This window comes from Python bivittatus, unplaced genomic scaffold, assembly GCF_059951505.1.
Source record: "Python bivittatus isolate LINGU-HERP-01145 unplaced genomic scaffold, Pbiv_v1 ctg000690_np1212, whole genome shotgun sequence".
Taxonomy (NCBI): Eukaryota; Metazoa; Chordata; class Lepidosauria; order Squamata; family Pythonidae; genus Python; species Python bivittatus.
Window position 1 is genome coordinate 16,057,743 of NW_028277096.1, and position 15,948 is coordinate 16,073,690.

Here is a 15,948-nt window from a genome sequence, read left to right on the forward strand (position 1 = left end):
ATTAAACAAAAAATAAATAGGTGGGAGAGGGAAGATCTGTTTGTGTATCTGCAATCCTTCCCCATCGGCACAACAGACTCCGGGATAGAATAAATGGTTTGACTCAACATAAGGTAGGTCCTTATAGTCCAGTGATGGCGAACCTATGACACGCATGTCAAAGATGACACGCCACGGCGTTTTGGGTGACATGCCAGTGTTCACCCACACCCAACAACTGTTCTCTCTGTTTGAGTTACCAAAGAAACTGAAATTGTTTTACTTGTATTTCAATTTTGTAATTATTTGACAGTTCTTTATATAATACATAGCACCACACTTGATTGGAGTGCATTTTTAAAAATAAATATGTAAAGCATTCTTTGTTCAGGGGGTTGGGGGTGACACATCGGCAGAGTTGAGTTAGGCATTTTCCGAATTTTTGACACACCGAGCCCAAAAGGTTGGCCATCATTGTTATAGTTAAATCAGCAGCAGCAGCAGCTGGTTTGAGAGCCCATAAAGGAGGTCCCTTTGTTGCCTTTCCTACCACTCTTGACCTGCGCCTTGGGCAAAGGCTTCTGTGAGGGGGTCAAAAAAGTTAAGATGGTGGTCACCGCTGCAGTCAAAGCCCACTTTTTAAAGTGCATAGATGGGTAGAGCTTAAATTGTACAGTTGTGGTTGTCGACTTGTTTGACCTGCTTTGAGGATGCCCCTGACTGGATTCTAGTGTTAGAGGTGCCCCTCTTTCTTTCATCCCTGCCATTCTGTGAATCCTGGGATCAGTAACCACAAAAGTGGTGGCTGTCGCCTTGCGTCCAGCAGAGTGGATCCCAATGGAAAACACAGTTTGCAGGGGGAGGGGGGAATGGAAAGCAGTTGCAATCCAAGATCACAGATGAAGAAACAAGACAGCCATAGTAAGTGAGGAACTAGAAAGGCAAACGTACCGAGTATCTACTGATAAACCAAATTTACCCAAAATGGTCAAAGATGGAGTCATCATCAGCATAGCCATCTATACTGAAGCGATAGCCAAATCCATTGCTTACACCTAGATTTCAAGTTGCTCCATAAATTACGATGGTATGCCAGAATTGTGTATCATAATTTATAATTTAAACATTCATTTATTTATTTATTACATTTATATCCTGCCCCTCTCCCCCAGAGGGTGATGTTTTATTCTTAGGACCAACATTCAGACCAGACAGAGCAAACCTGGGAGTGTTGGACGGCAATTCCCATAAGCCTCAGCCACCACACATCAACAGAACATGGTGGACCTGTTGTTGGACCCACTGTCCAACCTGTTGTCCTACTAAGGCCATACTGTACTACACAACCCAATTCTATATGCTTCATGCGATCCAGATGTTCTGTACCGATCCAGATGTTCTGTACCGCCCCAGATCCTATTCAGATGATCTTTTCCCCCTGTGTTTTTGTAATTTCATTAGCCTTGTTGTAGCCTGGGTGGTTTAAACCTGCGCTCCCCCTCCTCGTGATGGCCGCCGGCCCTTTCCACGAGCAAACATCTGGTGTTTAGACGTGCAATCCCATCCCGTCGTAGATACCGTCGGGGTCAGAGGGGAGGAAGGACCTAGCTATGCAGAGGAGCATTGGAACTCCCCAACGGACTTGACCCGGCGTCCCTCGCCGCTCACTTGCGAGGATTTGTTGCTGTTTCTAATTGACAGGGAAAGGCGCTAACATGCTCGCGTCCACGTGCACCGCGAAAGGGTCCCGCCCAGGAAAACTTCTCAGCCACTTTACTGGAAAGGGAAACTCCACTCCTCCCCCGCCCCCGCCCCAAACGCGTGAGAATCGCTCCTGCCCCGTCCAACGCAAGACTCCAGGCCGGGTTTTGGGCGTAACTCTGAGTATAGTAGCTGAGGGCAGTGTCAGTCCCTTTTTTTCTTGTTGTGTTTCTGTTACACTTCGCCATCTTGTTACAAAGCCTTTTTCTCGTCTGGAAGCTTCGTAGAAGCTCGGGGTGGTGGGCGATCGTTTGGCCGGCGTTGCGGTTTTCTATTTATTTTTTGCGGGGGGTGGACCGACCAGCCCTCCGAGATCCCGCGGAGGGGGCGGGGAAGCGAAGGTTTTTTTTTTTCCCCTCAAAATTTTTTTTGGGGGGGCTTTAAAGTCTCCCAAGACTTTGGATCCTTAACGGAGACGCAGCCTCAAGAAATGAGCATTGAGACCTTGTTAGAAGCGGCCAGATTTCTGGAATGGCAAGCGCAGCAACAGAAAACACGTGGTAAGCGAGGGGGGCAGCGGCGGTGGGAGAGGGACCCGGGGCGAAGAGCGTGCAGAATCAGAATTAAGCGATGGAAAGCGACTTAAAAAAAGAAAAGGGGGAAAAAAAAAAGAATTGCGCGCCGGGGTGACATGGGTCGCCCCCTCCGTTTTCTGAACGGCGTTGCTGCGAAGAGCAAACAAACTTTGCAGGGCAATCTCGGGCATCCTTGTGGAAATAAGCAGAACCCCAACGTGGGAAGCAAACCCTCGTGAATTCAGCGGGATTTGGAAGTCCCCGTGCAAGCGCGTCTACGGATTGCGACCCGGGTGCACTTTGGGTGTTTCCCCCCCCCCCCTTTTCTTTTGCACGACGCCCCATTGCCTTTGCCAGAACTTGCTCCCGTGTAAAATGCAGGATGGATCGTGCTGTTTTGGGCGGGTTGGAGAGCAGGGGGGAGTCGGGCGATTTATTCATTTTGATTTGTAAGCGTGTTTTGGCTGTTTCTCAGCTGAGATGTTGCAATGAAAGAGAAGTCACCTGATTTGTCGTCAGTTTCCTATTTGGAAGTTTCTGCCCTGTCCTACCCCCAATTCCCCGTCCGGGATATTTTTTTTAATCAACATTTGGGCGGAGGGAGTAGAAAGACGGGGGCTTTGAGGGGGAGATTACACAAGGGGCGACGGGGTGAACCTCGCCATTGTCTGCACGTCTACTCGGGAGTAAGCCCCGATGAGTTAATCGGGGTTTATTCCCGGCACAGCACGGTCTTCTAGGATCATGGCCCCCGAACGGAGCCTGTTTCGGATTCTGCTTTGGCTGTTAAGATTTGCTGACACACGCTAGCCGGAAAGTAAAAAAAAATAATTTCGTTTCCTGCAGAGTAGCGGCTTGGTTCCTTCCTTGCAGCTCTCGCGACTCCCTTAAAAAAAAAAGATCTTTTCCCGCTTTGCAATATGAGACGGAGAGGGGAAAAAAATAACGCTTTGGGCCATCTAATCGCTAACCTAAAGCAGCCCCCAAGCTAAAATTAACCCCAATTCATTACGAAGGCGTTCCAAGCGGTCTTCGCCCGCCTGGCAGCGCCCGGTTTCTTCTCCACGTCCGAAAACTGCCTTTTCTGCCCCCCTCCATCCCTTTCCTTCCACCCACCCCCCGCAACTTTTAATCAGACGTTTCGTGCAAGTCAAACGCGTGGCAGCCTAAAAGAGGCGGGGTGAGTTAAGATGTCATGTAGTTATGCGCCAAAAGCGGGGGGGGGGATCAACCTCCCTGCAAGCCCGGATAAAAAAACGAGCTCTTGAGCGTGGAAGACCCCCCCGCTCCCCAGCTTTCCCTTCGGTGGGGTGATGGATGTCTTCTCCAGCCCCCGAACTCCCCGCTGGATTCTGCTAGATTTCCTTATGTGGGGACATGCCTTCCTCTCCCGTTTGGCGCTTTCCAGGGCGGTGGCGGCAAGGCAGTTGCTTTTTTTTTTCCTCCCCTTTCCTTTATTTGCATAATGAAAATGACATTGGGGGAGGGAAATCATATGATAATACTTAACTTGTTCCGCCTCTCCCCCCCCCGCGCCTGTCTAGTGAGACGCCTTTATGAGAAATGTACTACTGTTGGAGAGCTCCAAGGATCGCTCGCTAGTGCCCGTGTGGTGTTTTGGGGGGAGAGCTGGTGGTGGTGGTGGAAGTAAAAATAAAAAGTGGGAGGGGTTTGATGGAGAGATGCGGTAGCGCGTGGTCGGGATCTAAGGGCACAATGGAACGTTGGCGTCGCCTGTGTCTCCTCCCCCCCTTTTTTCCTCCCCCTTCTTCCCCCAGTTTTGGAACGTTGCGTGTTTGCTCTGCGTTCCAGACGCGTCCCATTGGCTGAAGGGGAGCGGATGACGTGTCGAGGCCCTGCCCCCGACCACGTGCGCTGGGGACACATCCCTCTGGGGCGGTTGCTTCGGCCTGGCCGCCTGCGAGAGATTTTCGTGCCTGGAAAGGCGTGCGAGTGCGCGCGCTTGCGTGTGCCTCCGCGAGGTGGGGAGAGGAAGGTGCCTTCCCTTGTCTGGGGGAATCGCGAATAAAAAGGCAGAGAAGAGCTGATAAGAATTACGACATAATGCTACAGTGTGGCTCCCCCTCCCTTTCTTTGCATTTTTTTTTAAATCCTTCATTTATTTGTTTTCTGGCTCATAGTACAGATCGCTGCACCCGTGCAGGCAGATCGACATCTGATGTAATAAGGTACCCTTTGGATATTTGACAATTTTAAAAAGGCACGTGCCTTTTAAAAATGCCTTTTACTGCAATCTGTTCATTCTTAATATCACATCCCCTCTTGACATTGCCATCTTGGTTTCTTTTCCTCCTCCTTTGCTTGTATTTTAACGTTTAAAGAAAATGTAAACCTGGTTGGTAGCATAACAAGCTACTTCTCTGCAACGACACTGGATTGTGGAAATGGTTGAAGAACAAGATTCCACTATCTCATCCTGCTGTGCCTCTGTTTACTTCTGAGGAAAGCTTAATATTTAAACTGAATTTGCCCTGCACCTTAATGCTAATAACTTTCTGGTTTTCCCTTTATATAATAGCAAGCATTCCTAATGAGAGCACAACATGTACAGGGAATATCAAAGCAGTGACACCATATATGTCATATGATGTTTATACCCCATTTTAAATCCACATCTCAGGAGGAATAAAAAGCGATGTCTGTGTTGCAGCTAAAGATAAAGGAGCAATAATGGTTTGGATTGGTTGGCATGAGGACAGATTTACTGAAAATTGGTCTAGTGACTAACTGTATGGTTAAGTCAATGGTCTGTGTTCAGAAATAATATAATCTAGAGAACCAGGTGCAAGGGGAAAACAGCAGGAGGGAGCTTCATTACTTTTCATCTGGCTGGTGGACTTGCCTGCAGGCAGAACACTGAGTTCACGTGTTACTCTTAAGCTGGAATGAAGGTTGCTTGGTTTGGACCTAGAGCAAGGAACCTCAAAGACCATCTAACCTAACCCATCACTGGTATGGGAAAATGGTTAACAAAGTAGAATCTTCCACCTTTAAAAGTCATCTGTCCACCCCCATCCAGAGTTTCTACTGTCCATAAGTTCGTCATAAGATTTGATTTGCAAGGAATCATTTTCTTGGCATACAGCTTATTGGTTCAAGTCCTGTTCTCTAGAGCATTGTTTTTCAACCTTGGCATTCTGGCTGGGGAATTCTGGGAGTTGAAGTCCACACATATTAAAAGTTGCTAGGATTGGGAAACATTGCTCTAGAGCAACAGACAGCTCATCTACAGTAGACATGATGATTCTTGTATGGCATGTCAACCATCACTTCTTCAAGTTAGAGACACCCATGGTCATCAAGTTTTCTTCATGGGTCTCCGGGACCCTGTATCTATTCTTCAGCTTTCTTAGGCCGTGCTTCATATAATCGTGTAGCTTAAGAGGGGATCTTGGAGATCTTCTAGTTCAACCCAGAGCAAGAATCCACTACTGCAGCATCTCCGATAAATGAACATCTAGCTCTTCAGGCACCTGCAGGCGAGTCTGCCATCTCCTGAGGCATCTGTTCCATTGTTGAACAATTCTCATGATTTGTTTCTGATGTCCAACTGAAATTGTTTTCTTCTAACTTAAGCCCATTGTGTCTTGTCTTCTGAAATAACAGCGAACAATTCTACCTTGTCTTCTATATGATAGCCTTTCAGATACTTCACAACAGCTTGTGTTTCCCCACAGTTTATTTCTCCTCTAGGCTAAGTGTACCCAGTAATTGTTCCTCATAATTTTTTTCCTTTATCTTGGTCAGATCTCTCTGACCAGCACAGAATTGAGAAGAATAACAACTTTTCTTGGTCTTGGTCTTAACACTGTACTTTTGTTGATACAGGATAGACATACATTTGCTTTTTTTTCTTTGACACATCACACTCTTGGTTCCTGTTCAGCTGGTGATCTTCCAGAATTTACTAATTTTTGCATGTGCTGCTGCATAGTATGGCCCCCACATGCTACACGTATGCCTTTGATCTTTCTTATCCAAATGTAGGATTTTACATTTGTCTCTACTGAAAGTCATTTTGCTGGGTTTTACCAGAGTTCCACTCAGCACTTCCAGCTTGATGAGAAAAATGCATTATTTGGCTTTGATTGTCCAACAAGCTGTATCTCTATCTACTGGTAGCATAAATTAGTCCATATTTTACCACATTTTCTACTAGGATTTTTCGAGAGACTTTCTGATGCTTTACTAAAGTCAAGGTACTCTGTGTCTACTGCATTTCTGTAATCAACTGAACTGGTCACTCTATCAAAATAAGGATATCTGGCTTGTTTGGCATGATTTTTCATAAACTCATACTGGGTCCTGCCAGGCAGTGCTTTCTTTTCTAAAAGGTCACAAATGGACTGCTTAATACTTCATTGCAGAGTTTTTACCTGGCACTGATGTCAAGGTGACCATCTGTACCTACTTAAGTCCTCTCCCCCACCCCCCTTTGAAGATAGGAAGAAGATTTGCCCTTCTCCTATCCCCCGGCATTGTACCCATCTTCCATGATTTCTCAGTGATCCCTGGAAGGAGCTCTGAGATGGCACCTGTAAACTCCTCCAACCAGCTCTTTATCCCCAACCAGCTCTTTATCACTTTGATTACCACCCCTTTCATTTTGTTGCTATTTTTTTTGCCCACCTGGGGAAGGAGGATGTTGATTGTGACCCCAACTTTTATGGTGGAAAACCAGATGACAAGAAGTTGATTAAATGCAGAAATAGCTTTTCTAGGTTAATTAAGACAGAACAGCCTCAAGTCTTAAAAAGTTGGAAGTCAGAACTCTTGTGCCTCCTAGATGTTTTGGATTCTGGTTTCTATCTGCATTAGCTGACATAGCCAATAGTGGGCTGTGGCAGAAACTGCAGTCCAGAACATCTGAAGGGAAGTATGGTAACTACCCTTATAGGGTTAATAGGTCTGGGCTGTTAACTGGGATCATTAAGTGTTTTGCTCAGAGGAAGTATGTCTTTGACCTGGTTAATATATTGTTCTAAGTCATTAATACATGGCAGTAAGTCATGGTTTGTTTAATCATGGTTTATTAAATAAACAAGGCATAAGCAGCTACAGTCAGAAAAGTGAGAGTCCTGCTCCTCATTACTCATTGGGTTTTGGGTGGGGAAATTATCAATCTGGGCCTGTCTTCTGTTCCTCTGGGCTAGGGTTTCTCAACGTTGGCAGCTTTCAGATGGGCGCATTTCAACTCCCAGAATTCCCCAGCCAGCAAAGCTGCCAACGTTGAGAAACACTGCTCTGGGCATTCCTATAAGAAACAAACTCAGTTCTTAGGTCACCTGCAGGCACATTTTTACTTGCCAGCAGCACCACCAACAATGTTCTTTCAGCAGCTGGACGAGCACCAGGTGGTGACAGTCGTAGTGACTCTCCAACTGCTGTGATCATTGCAGAGGCCATGAAAGGCAACACAGCATCACTCAAGCTTTCCAGGTTGGGAGACGGTACATGACCAGATTTCTCGTCCATCTCTAGAAAGGCGGTTGAGGAATCAAGGAGCCCCAGATGTGTCCTTAAGTCAAGAAGGTGAGACTGATAGAGCAGGGGAGATTCTGAGCCATCCTAGCAAGGCCCAGCATGGTTGCTCAAAATCCTGAGAAGAAACAGCCCCCCTCATTGTTCCCATCTCTCCATACAGAACATGGGGCTGCAGCCTGCACCCCTCCGCCCCAAGACAGTCTCTAGATCTGTTTTACACAATAAAGTATTAAATCAGATCGTGTGAAACAGGGGATTACAGGTAGTCCCCAGTTTCAGAATGAGTTCATTTCCCAAGATCTGTCTTTAAGTTGAATTTGTACGTAAGCTGGAACAGTATTATCATATAATACTGTATAAGTAGTATTGTGTAATGAACTCGAACCATTGTGTATTTAACTGAAATTTTGCTACAATAGGCTCCATTCTTAACTATAGATTGTCTGTAACCCGGGTGTTCTTAAACCAGGGACTACCTGTATTCCAGAGCAGGTGGGAAGAGTGGAGCAGTCAAAATTGTCAAGTGAATCCTACTCATGATCCTCTTCATTGCCATGCAGAAAAGGAGAAAAAAGAATGAGATCCCCAAAAGACTCTGAAGACAAGAGACACAAAAAACAGGTGTAAACCTGCCCTGGCAGGATCAGAGACATAGAATGGGGGTGAAAGTGCACCTCAAGCTCAGGATCCTCAGCCATTAGCTTCCTAAGTGTTAAGGAGGTATTCTCTAGGACAGTGTTTCTCAGTCTTGTCAACTTTAAGATGTGTGGACTTCAACTCCCAGAATTTCCTAGCTGGCTGGGCGTTGAAGTCCACACATCTTAAAGTTGACAAGGTTGAGAAACACTGTTCTAGGAGGAAAGAGTTACTAGTTAATGCTCATGAGGTTTGGATTGGGAAGAAGGCCAGCTTTTAGATGATGCCTTCATAGAGTTTGCATCATCTCATTACAGTTTGTTTAATGCTTATTCCCAGTGATATTTCATGAAATAGTAAAGTGATCAACCTGGGTCTAGGTCCCAGCAACTTCATTGTCACTGCTTCAAAGATCTCAAGATGTTGGCAAAGTGTTCAGGTTGCATGCCAGCCCTAAGAATGCCATTTCTGAACTTCTTCAAAGGGATAATCAAGAAAAATTGGGTGGAACTGGATAAAGTTAGGGTGTGCTCCACATTGACAAACATGCTGTATCTTCTATTCAAGATCATGGAAGGTTTGCTATGCCTATCATCAAGCTGCTGGCATTCCTGATTTATAAATAAATTGTCCCAAGAGAAAGAGAAGAGTGTCTTCATCCTTTTAGTCCCTAGATTACACTCTTACATGTTTTGGGTCAAGAAACAGACAGGGAAACATCCTCTGGGGTTCTCAGGCCCAGCAACACAAATATGCCCCCAAATGGCAAGGCAGTGGAGGCAGGAACCAAAGAAAATGCCTCTCATATTGCCCTACCATCTCCCAGGTTGGTGGACAACTTCAAAATGTTTAGCACATTTGGGAGCTCACATGCAAGGACAGATGAGTATTGGAGAGGGTTCAGCAAGGATATGTTCTGGAAATCACAAGTAAACCAAGGGACAAGTTTTATGCTATCTACCATCTCCAGAAACAAAGAGAAGCAACTCAAGATACAGGAAGTAATACGTCATTTACTGGATGTTGTGCAATAGAATTCCTTTCTGTGTAAGAGACTTTCTTCAGCTGTTTTCCATTCTCTTTTATCGTGCTGAAGAAAAATGGGAGCTGGAATTTCAGACTGCTGGACAAATACATCAGGCATTGAACCTTGACGGAGACATTAAAGTCAACAGCAGAAGCTATCATACCATGCAGTTTCCTAGCTTTGGTGGACTGTTGGAGGCCTACTTAATCCAAGTCAAGCCTTCCAGTTGGAGGTTCCTTAGATTGGTATATAGGAAGAACCAGTTCTGTTACAAAGACCTCCTCTTTGGACTGGTCTTAGCATCCAGAGTATTTACCAGAGCAATGGTTGGCCTTTGTGGGATACATGAGGACTCAAAGTGTCCACATTTATGCTTATGTGGATAATCTGCTTCTCAGAGCATCCTCTGTGAAGAAAGCAGTGAGCACCTCAACTTTGATGCCTTCAGGAGTATGATTTTATGCTCAGCATTGCCAAGAGCAGATCCTACACCTGGGAATCACCTTCAACATTGGGGAAAATGTCTTCAGACTTTATAGGGCTGTGAAGCTGACCTTCATGACACTGGCAAGACTATAATGTATAATGGACTTGTCATCTTCGCTTCATTGCCAGCTGATCTCACTGGTGCATGACAGTGTCAAGCAAGGTAGACCCATCATGACATCTGGCATTGGGAATGCCACTGGAAGCTGCTGAGGGATGAGGTAACCACTGGCGTCAGCCTAATGTTGTGTGGAGCCCACTTCCAAACAGGTCAGTGCAGGGATCGTGATCCAACTTTGCCTGCGAATGGGAATTGAAGGCAGTACAGCTGGCTCTGAAGCAGAGATGTGGGCTGGAAGATATTTCACTTTGGGCAGGTTTGGCAGTTTCAAAGTTATATAATGTTTGTTTTTCTAATGGTGGTTCTAAAATATTGAAAAGCAGGGATTTCATGGCTGTTCTCACTCCCCTAAGTAAGGTAGATCAAATACTTGTGCAACTATGGATTTGGAGTTAATATACTACTGAAGTCAATTTCCTTCTCTGGAAAGCCCACCTCTCTGCTCTAAAGACACTTTCACAACAGTTGAGAGGGCCACACTTACTTGGGTGCACAGACAATATTACTGTCAAAGCCTGTGTAAAGAATGAGAGTGGATTCAGCTCAAGGGTTGTTCAGGGCCACATGACAATTAGCATGGGCACAGAACACACATTCTCCATATCGGCAGGACACCGAGAGCACCAGGACCACAATTGTCTGGTTCAACCATGGTGCTTCTCTTAGGGAGAACAGATCCTACACCTGGAGAGGTTTGCAAGATCTCATCACAATGGGATTCCTCATGTCATCTCTTGAAATGTCCGGACATCTTGCTTAAGGGTTGATTCTGCACTTGGACCGAGATTTGGCCAATGTTGTGCCTCCAAACAGAATGAGAACATATCCTGAATTCTGGCCTTCCAAGGTCAGCTGTGGAAACCAGCTTGGTTCTAGGCTCTGAGTCATCACTAAGATCTATCAGTTGGCTTGTCATAGTATTGAACAGTGGTGCAAAAGACAATATTAGTGGCACCAGCACCAAGGAGTGAGAACTGTTGGGATATTTACAAGTGGGGCTGGAGAGGGGACTGGCAGTTAATAGGTTGCATAGACAGGTATGTATAACTTGTAAAAGATAAGCATTGTCCATGTTGCTGACATACAGCACGTGCACAAATACACTCTTGGGTCTTACTGGGACAAAAGGGAAACTCATGAACATCTCAGTATTTAATTCTGTGTCATTCAAGGGTGTAGGCAGTGTGTCGTCCCCCCCCCCTTCTTGATTTAAGGATAGCTTGTAGCTTTGCCCATTGAAAACCTGCTTGCCATGCATAATTGTGATTAAACTTTCTATGCATGCAATTAGAGAGATGTGCAGAGAAACGAGCAAAAGGCTTCTGTGCTTTCCTAAGTGGCAGGGACGCGCTCACCCAAGGATGGCAGCATGGGGAAGGCAAGTGATGTCACACGCATCGTGATGCTGCCGTGTGCGCCAGGTGAGTTGTGTGGTTTGCACCAGTTGCCTGGTGATGTCATCGTGAGCAGGATGTCGTCATGGTTTCTACTGGGCCCCTGTGGGGGGATGCGGGAGGATCCTTCATACCTTAAGTGGGCAGAGGGAGATGCAACTGGCAGGGAACATGGAGAGCAGGTGGCTGCATGAAAGTCCTGCCTCAAGAATGAGTCACACAAAGAAAAGGAAGGGGATTAAAATCCCCCAGTGACGACATGGGTGTCTGACAGGCAGTTGTCACTCAGAAGAATCTTTTGGATTTGCAGTGGTTCTTGTCGATGTTTAGCCTGAGTAACCATAGTTTGGTGGCTTTGTAGAGGAATAAATAGACTTCATTATGGCTTAGCCTGTGAATCCCGCCTCTTGTCTCTCCCCTAAAAAAAGTCAACCATGGCCGCCATCTCCATATGTGCGTGCCCTCTATTAAACAGTATATGGAGGTTGTAGCACAAGGTGAACCTCAAAGAAGGATAGGCAGGTTTGCTGTGCCCGCTGGGTTACATTGGTGTGCCATCCAAATGCAAGTCATAGGAAGAACAAAGAATCAGCCTCCAGACTACATTGGCTGGGTTGTGCTATACACTGAAATATGAACCATGGTTTACAAATGCAAGCAGTTGAGTTCGCCCCATGATAGCCACAAATAAACCACATTTGGTTTAATGCATCGTGTGAACCGAACCACTCCTGCTTGTTCAAGAAACCATGATTAAAACAAACTAGCATAAGGCATTGTATGAACTCAAGCATTTATAGGGGAGGGTGGAAGAGAACATCATAACCTGGGGAACACTGGCGGGGGCTTTCTACATAGCGACATTGCGCTGCCAGTGTTGTTCGTGTTTTGCTAATGATCCAGGGTCTGTTTTCACAGGCTGCTTTAAGGCAAAACGCAGCCCACCACAGTGGTTTGGTGTATGTGCGATTCCAGACTTGTGAAGCGTTGTGCTCCCTTCCTTGCATCTTTCTATTCCAGCAGACGCGGCAGGAAAGCAGCGGTCTCTCGATAGGAAAGAGCGTTTTGCCATCCGAGGACATGGGCCGTGCTGTGACCTTCCGTGTTGCGGTTGAATGACTTCACAAAGATGCTGGACGCCTACAGTGGGTTCCACAGCCAAGAGGTCTTGGCTGTTGGTGCCCCTCCCCACCAAGAGGCTCAATAGAGTGCCCAGAAGTAGTTTCCACGGGTGGGGCGTGGGGCTGTGGCCCCACCCCTCCCTCCCTCCCGACTGTTATCGTGGCTCTCTTGGTGAAGACCTTTTTGCTGAAATTGTTCAACCAAGTGTCTAGTTCAGTTTGCCTAATCTGGCAGCCTCAGATTACAACCCTGACAATCTTGTTTTCTGGGGATGGTGGAATTAACAGCCATCTAATCTGAGCACAACCTGGCACCCTCCCATCAGTTTTGGGGCTAGACCTACCTGCATGGGTTTAATGGAGGTGATTTGCCTGTTCAGACAAAAACAACAGGACCCGTGTAGCTTTTCAGGGGTGTCTTTTGACCTCTGCATCCTTGCCATCCCCTGGTGTCCCACTTCCCAGTGAGAGCCCTTCAAGGCGGGAGGGATCTCAGTCAAATGCCTCAGTCAAATGATTACCTTCCTTTCAATGGGAAACAAGGCAAGTAGAAGGCCCAAGATGAGCAAGGTTCCGCACCTTTTTCTATACCACACTTTAAGCCGTCATGTAACGCACTAGTCATAAGCCACGTTTTGCAATCCATGATGGCAGAGTTCACGCATCACTCTGCTCCCAAGTCAAACCAGTCTCATTACAGTTCAGCATAATGTGTCAATCTGGCCAATGCGTGGCCTTGTATGTTAGTCTTCGTTTCCCCAGTCTGTAAAATGAGACCAGCGGTGTTCACATTCCGCATCCCTAAAGCTCTCAAGATAAGTTGTTGTGTTCCTGAGCAGAGAAATCCCTCTCTGTGGCAGAGTGTGTTTTATTCTTTTATTGTTCTGCTTTGCATATGATATTTTTAAACATGGTTAGCTGCCCAGAGTCAACTGGTGAGTGGGCAGTCGTGTAAATTCAACAACTAAATAAATCATTCCCCTAATAACTTACTTATTTGGGCACAGCATGTTGCACACCTGTAGCAGCTGAGTGCAGTGAACCTGGGTTTGGCGTGCCATGTGAAGTCCTCCCTTAAAGAACCTCCTCCTTCCAGAATTCACTCTGTTGTTAAAAAACAGCGATGTAGGTCACTGTTCCCATTTTACAGATAAGGGAATTGAAAGACTGATGGTCAGTGGATCTGTGGCTGAATGAGCTAAATTCTGCTCCATTACCAACGTGCCAGTCTCTGATCCTTGCGTCTTTTTTTGTATCTTTTTTCCAGTTAAGCCAAACCTTAATTTGCCCCAGCTGGGCATGACCTGATTTTTAACCCCAAAACGAGCAGTTTAGGGACAGTTAAGGGATGACTAGTATAGTCGTAGTAAATGAAGGAGCCAGTTGTGAGCACTGGGAGTTCCCAAATATCTGTGGGTTGAAAACGGATGATTCATTCGATCTTTTTCTGAACTTGCATTTTATGTTCATTTTGGAAAACACTGCCAGTGCAAGGAATTGCTTTATGTAAATGATTTGTTCATCTGGCTTAGTATTTTCCTCCTTGAAAGGGGCTCCCAGGCTTTTCAAAGAAGCCTGCCTGCATGCATGCCTGCCTTCCGCATGAAAATTGGCTAGGTGACTTTGGGTCAGTCATTCCCACTCAGCCTAACCCACCTTACAGGGTTGTGGGGAAAATAGGAGGCAGGAGGATTAGGTATGATCACCGCCTTGACTTGACATACATACATACGTGTGTGTGTGTGTGTGTGTGTGAGAATGAATGAATGAATGAATGAATGAATGAATGAATGAATGAATGAATGAATGAATGAATGAATGAATGAGGCAGGATAAAATCTCATTATCATCTCTCCCAATCCCAGTTATATTCAGAGATGTTATGGTTCAAACTTGCAACGGTACGATATGTGTCTTCGTGCTGTTAGCTTTTGATGATAAATCAGTTGCTGTTATAATGCCCCAATCCCAGTCTATGGTGCAGCCACATTTTGAATGCTGGAGGTGGTTCTGATCACCACATCTCAAGGAGGATATGGTGGAGCTGGACAGAGGGCAAGCAGGTTGATCAGGGGGCTTGAATACCATCCATATGAGGACAGGATGCAACAGTTGGACAGGGAGCTGTTTCTCTTAGAGGAAAAAATGCTCCTAAGAAGATACAGTTGAGGTTTATGCCTGGTATAGAAAGGGTGACATCTCCCTTCAGACTGGAACTAGAGGCTGCCCAGTGCAACTGACTAGCAGAAGGTTTTTTAAAAGTGTTAAGAGGAAATATTTCTACATGCAGTGTATAATCGACCTTTGGAATATGTAGTGTTGGTTGCCACGCTAGTTTAACTGGCTTTGAAAGCAATGACCAAACCAATTGCTAAAGGACAGGTCTATCGGTGGCTTGTGGATGAGTTGGATGCTACTTCAAGTATGGGGTCCCTCCACCCTACATATTTGATGCCTACGGTGGGAAATGAGGTTTCCCTTAGTCTCCAGTTTGTGGACTTCTTAGATGCATCTGGTAGGCCACTTTGTGACACTGAATGTTGGCCTTGGCTATGCTCATGAAGGGGAGCGAGAAGGGAGATGGACAAACTGTGGCCTTGCTGGCCAACCGTGATTGAAAACTTGGTTTTGCAATGAGAATTTGCAAACCTAGATTTATGCTGTCTAGTAGCATCGGACCCTAGCTGTGATTGAAGAGGCTGTCAGATACTTGAAATGGGTCACGTTTTACGTCTTGTTCACCCAACACACTAAACTGTTATGTGGATTTGGGTTATGACATTCATTTGGTGAACCTAGCATTGTAAATCATGATTTATGGCTTAGCATATAATGTGTACACAGCTAGCTGCAGTTTAGTCCATAAACCATGATTAAGCAAACTGCCTTAGCCTGATGATTGCATCCAAACACAAAATTGAATGCTGAGAAAAAGGCAAGTTGAATGAATAGTTTGAAGAACGTTGGGTGGTCCCAAAGCACTCAATGGCTCTGTTCAGACAATTCACTTAATTCTGCTATCTGCTAGACAGTCATGGTTTATTATGGCTAAAAGTAGCAGAATACAAGTCAGAGGCCATCATTTTGGAGAATACTATAAATCCCCACCACTTCCTCCAGTTCTGTCCATTATTCTGTGAACCTTGTACCAGAAGAATTACTGGCAAGGCTTCATTGCATCTGTGGCTCTTTCCCCATTGGTCAGGAATGTAGCAGTGGGTGTGGCTTGTGCACTACAACCAATCAGGGTTTGGGAAGCATGTTGCACAATTGCCAGGCTTCGGCAGTGAGTCACACATTGGTCTACCTTCTGTTTTGAGCTGCTCTGCGCTCTGTCTCTTGGAATTTTTACTGGGCAGGGCTTAGACATTGCTCCATGGCGTGATTGGTTTACAGGTTTGTA

The 15,948-nt window shown here is 45.8% G+C and overlaps 1 protein-coding gene across 1 annotated transcript in view; it reads left to right on the plus strand.

The window, feature by feature from the left end:
* Positions 1-1,919: 1,919 nt before the first annotated feature.
* Positions 1,920-15,948, plus strand: part of MNT (MAX network transcriptional repressor) — a 65,432-nt gene continuing 51,403 nt past the window's right edge. Inside the window, exon 1 of the mRNA XM_088152300.1 lies at positions 1,920-2,240. Coding sequence (XP_088008426.1) covers positions 2,171-2,240 — 70 coding nt within the window. The 5' untranslated portion in view covers positions 1,920-2,170. The remainder of the gene's footprint in view (positions 2,241-15,948) is intronic.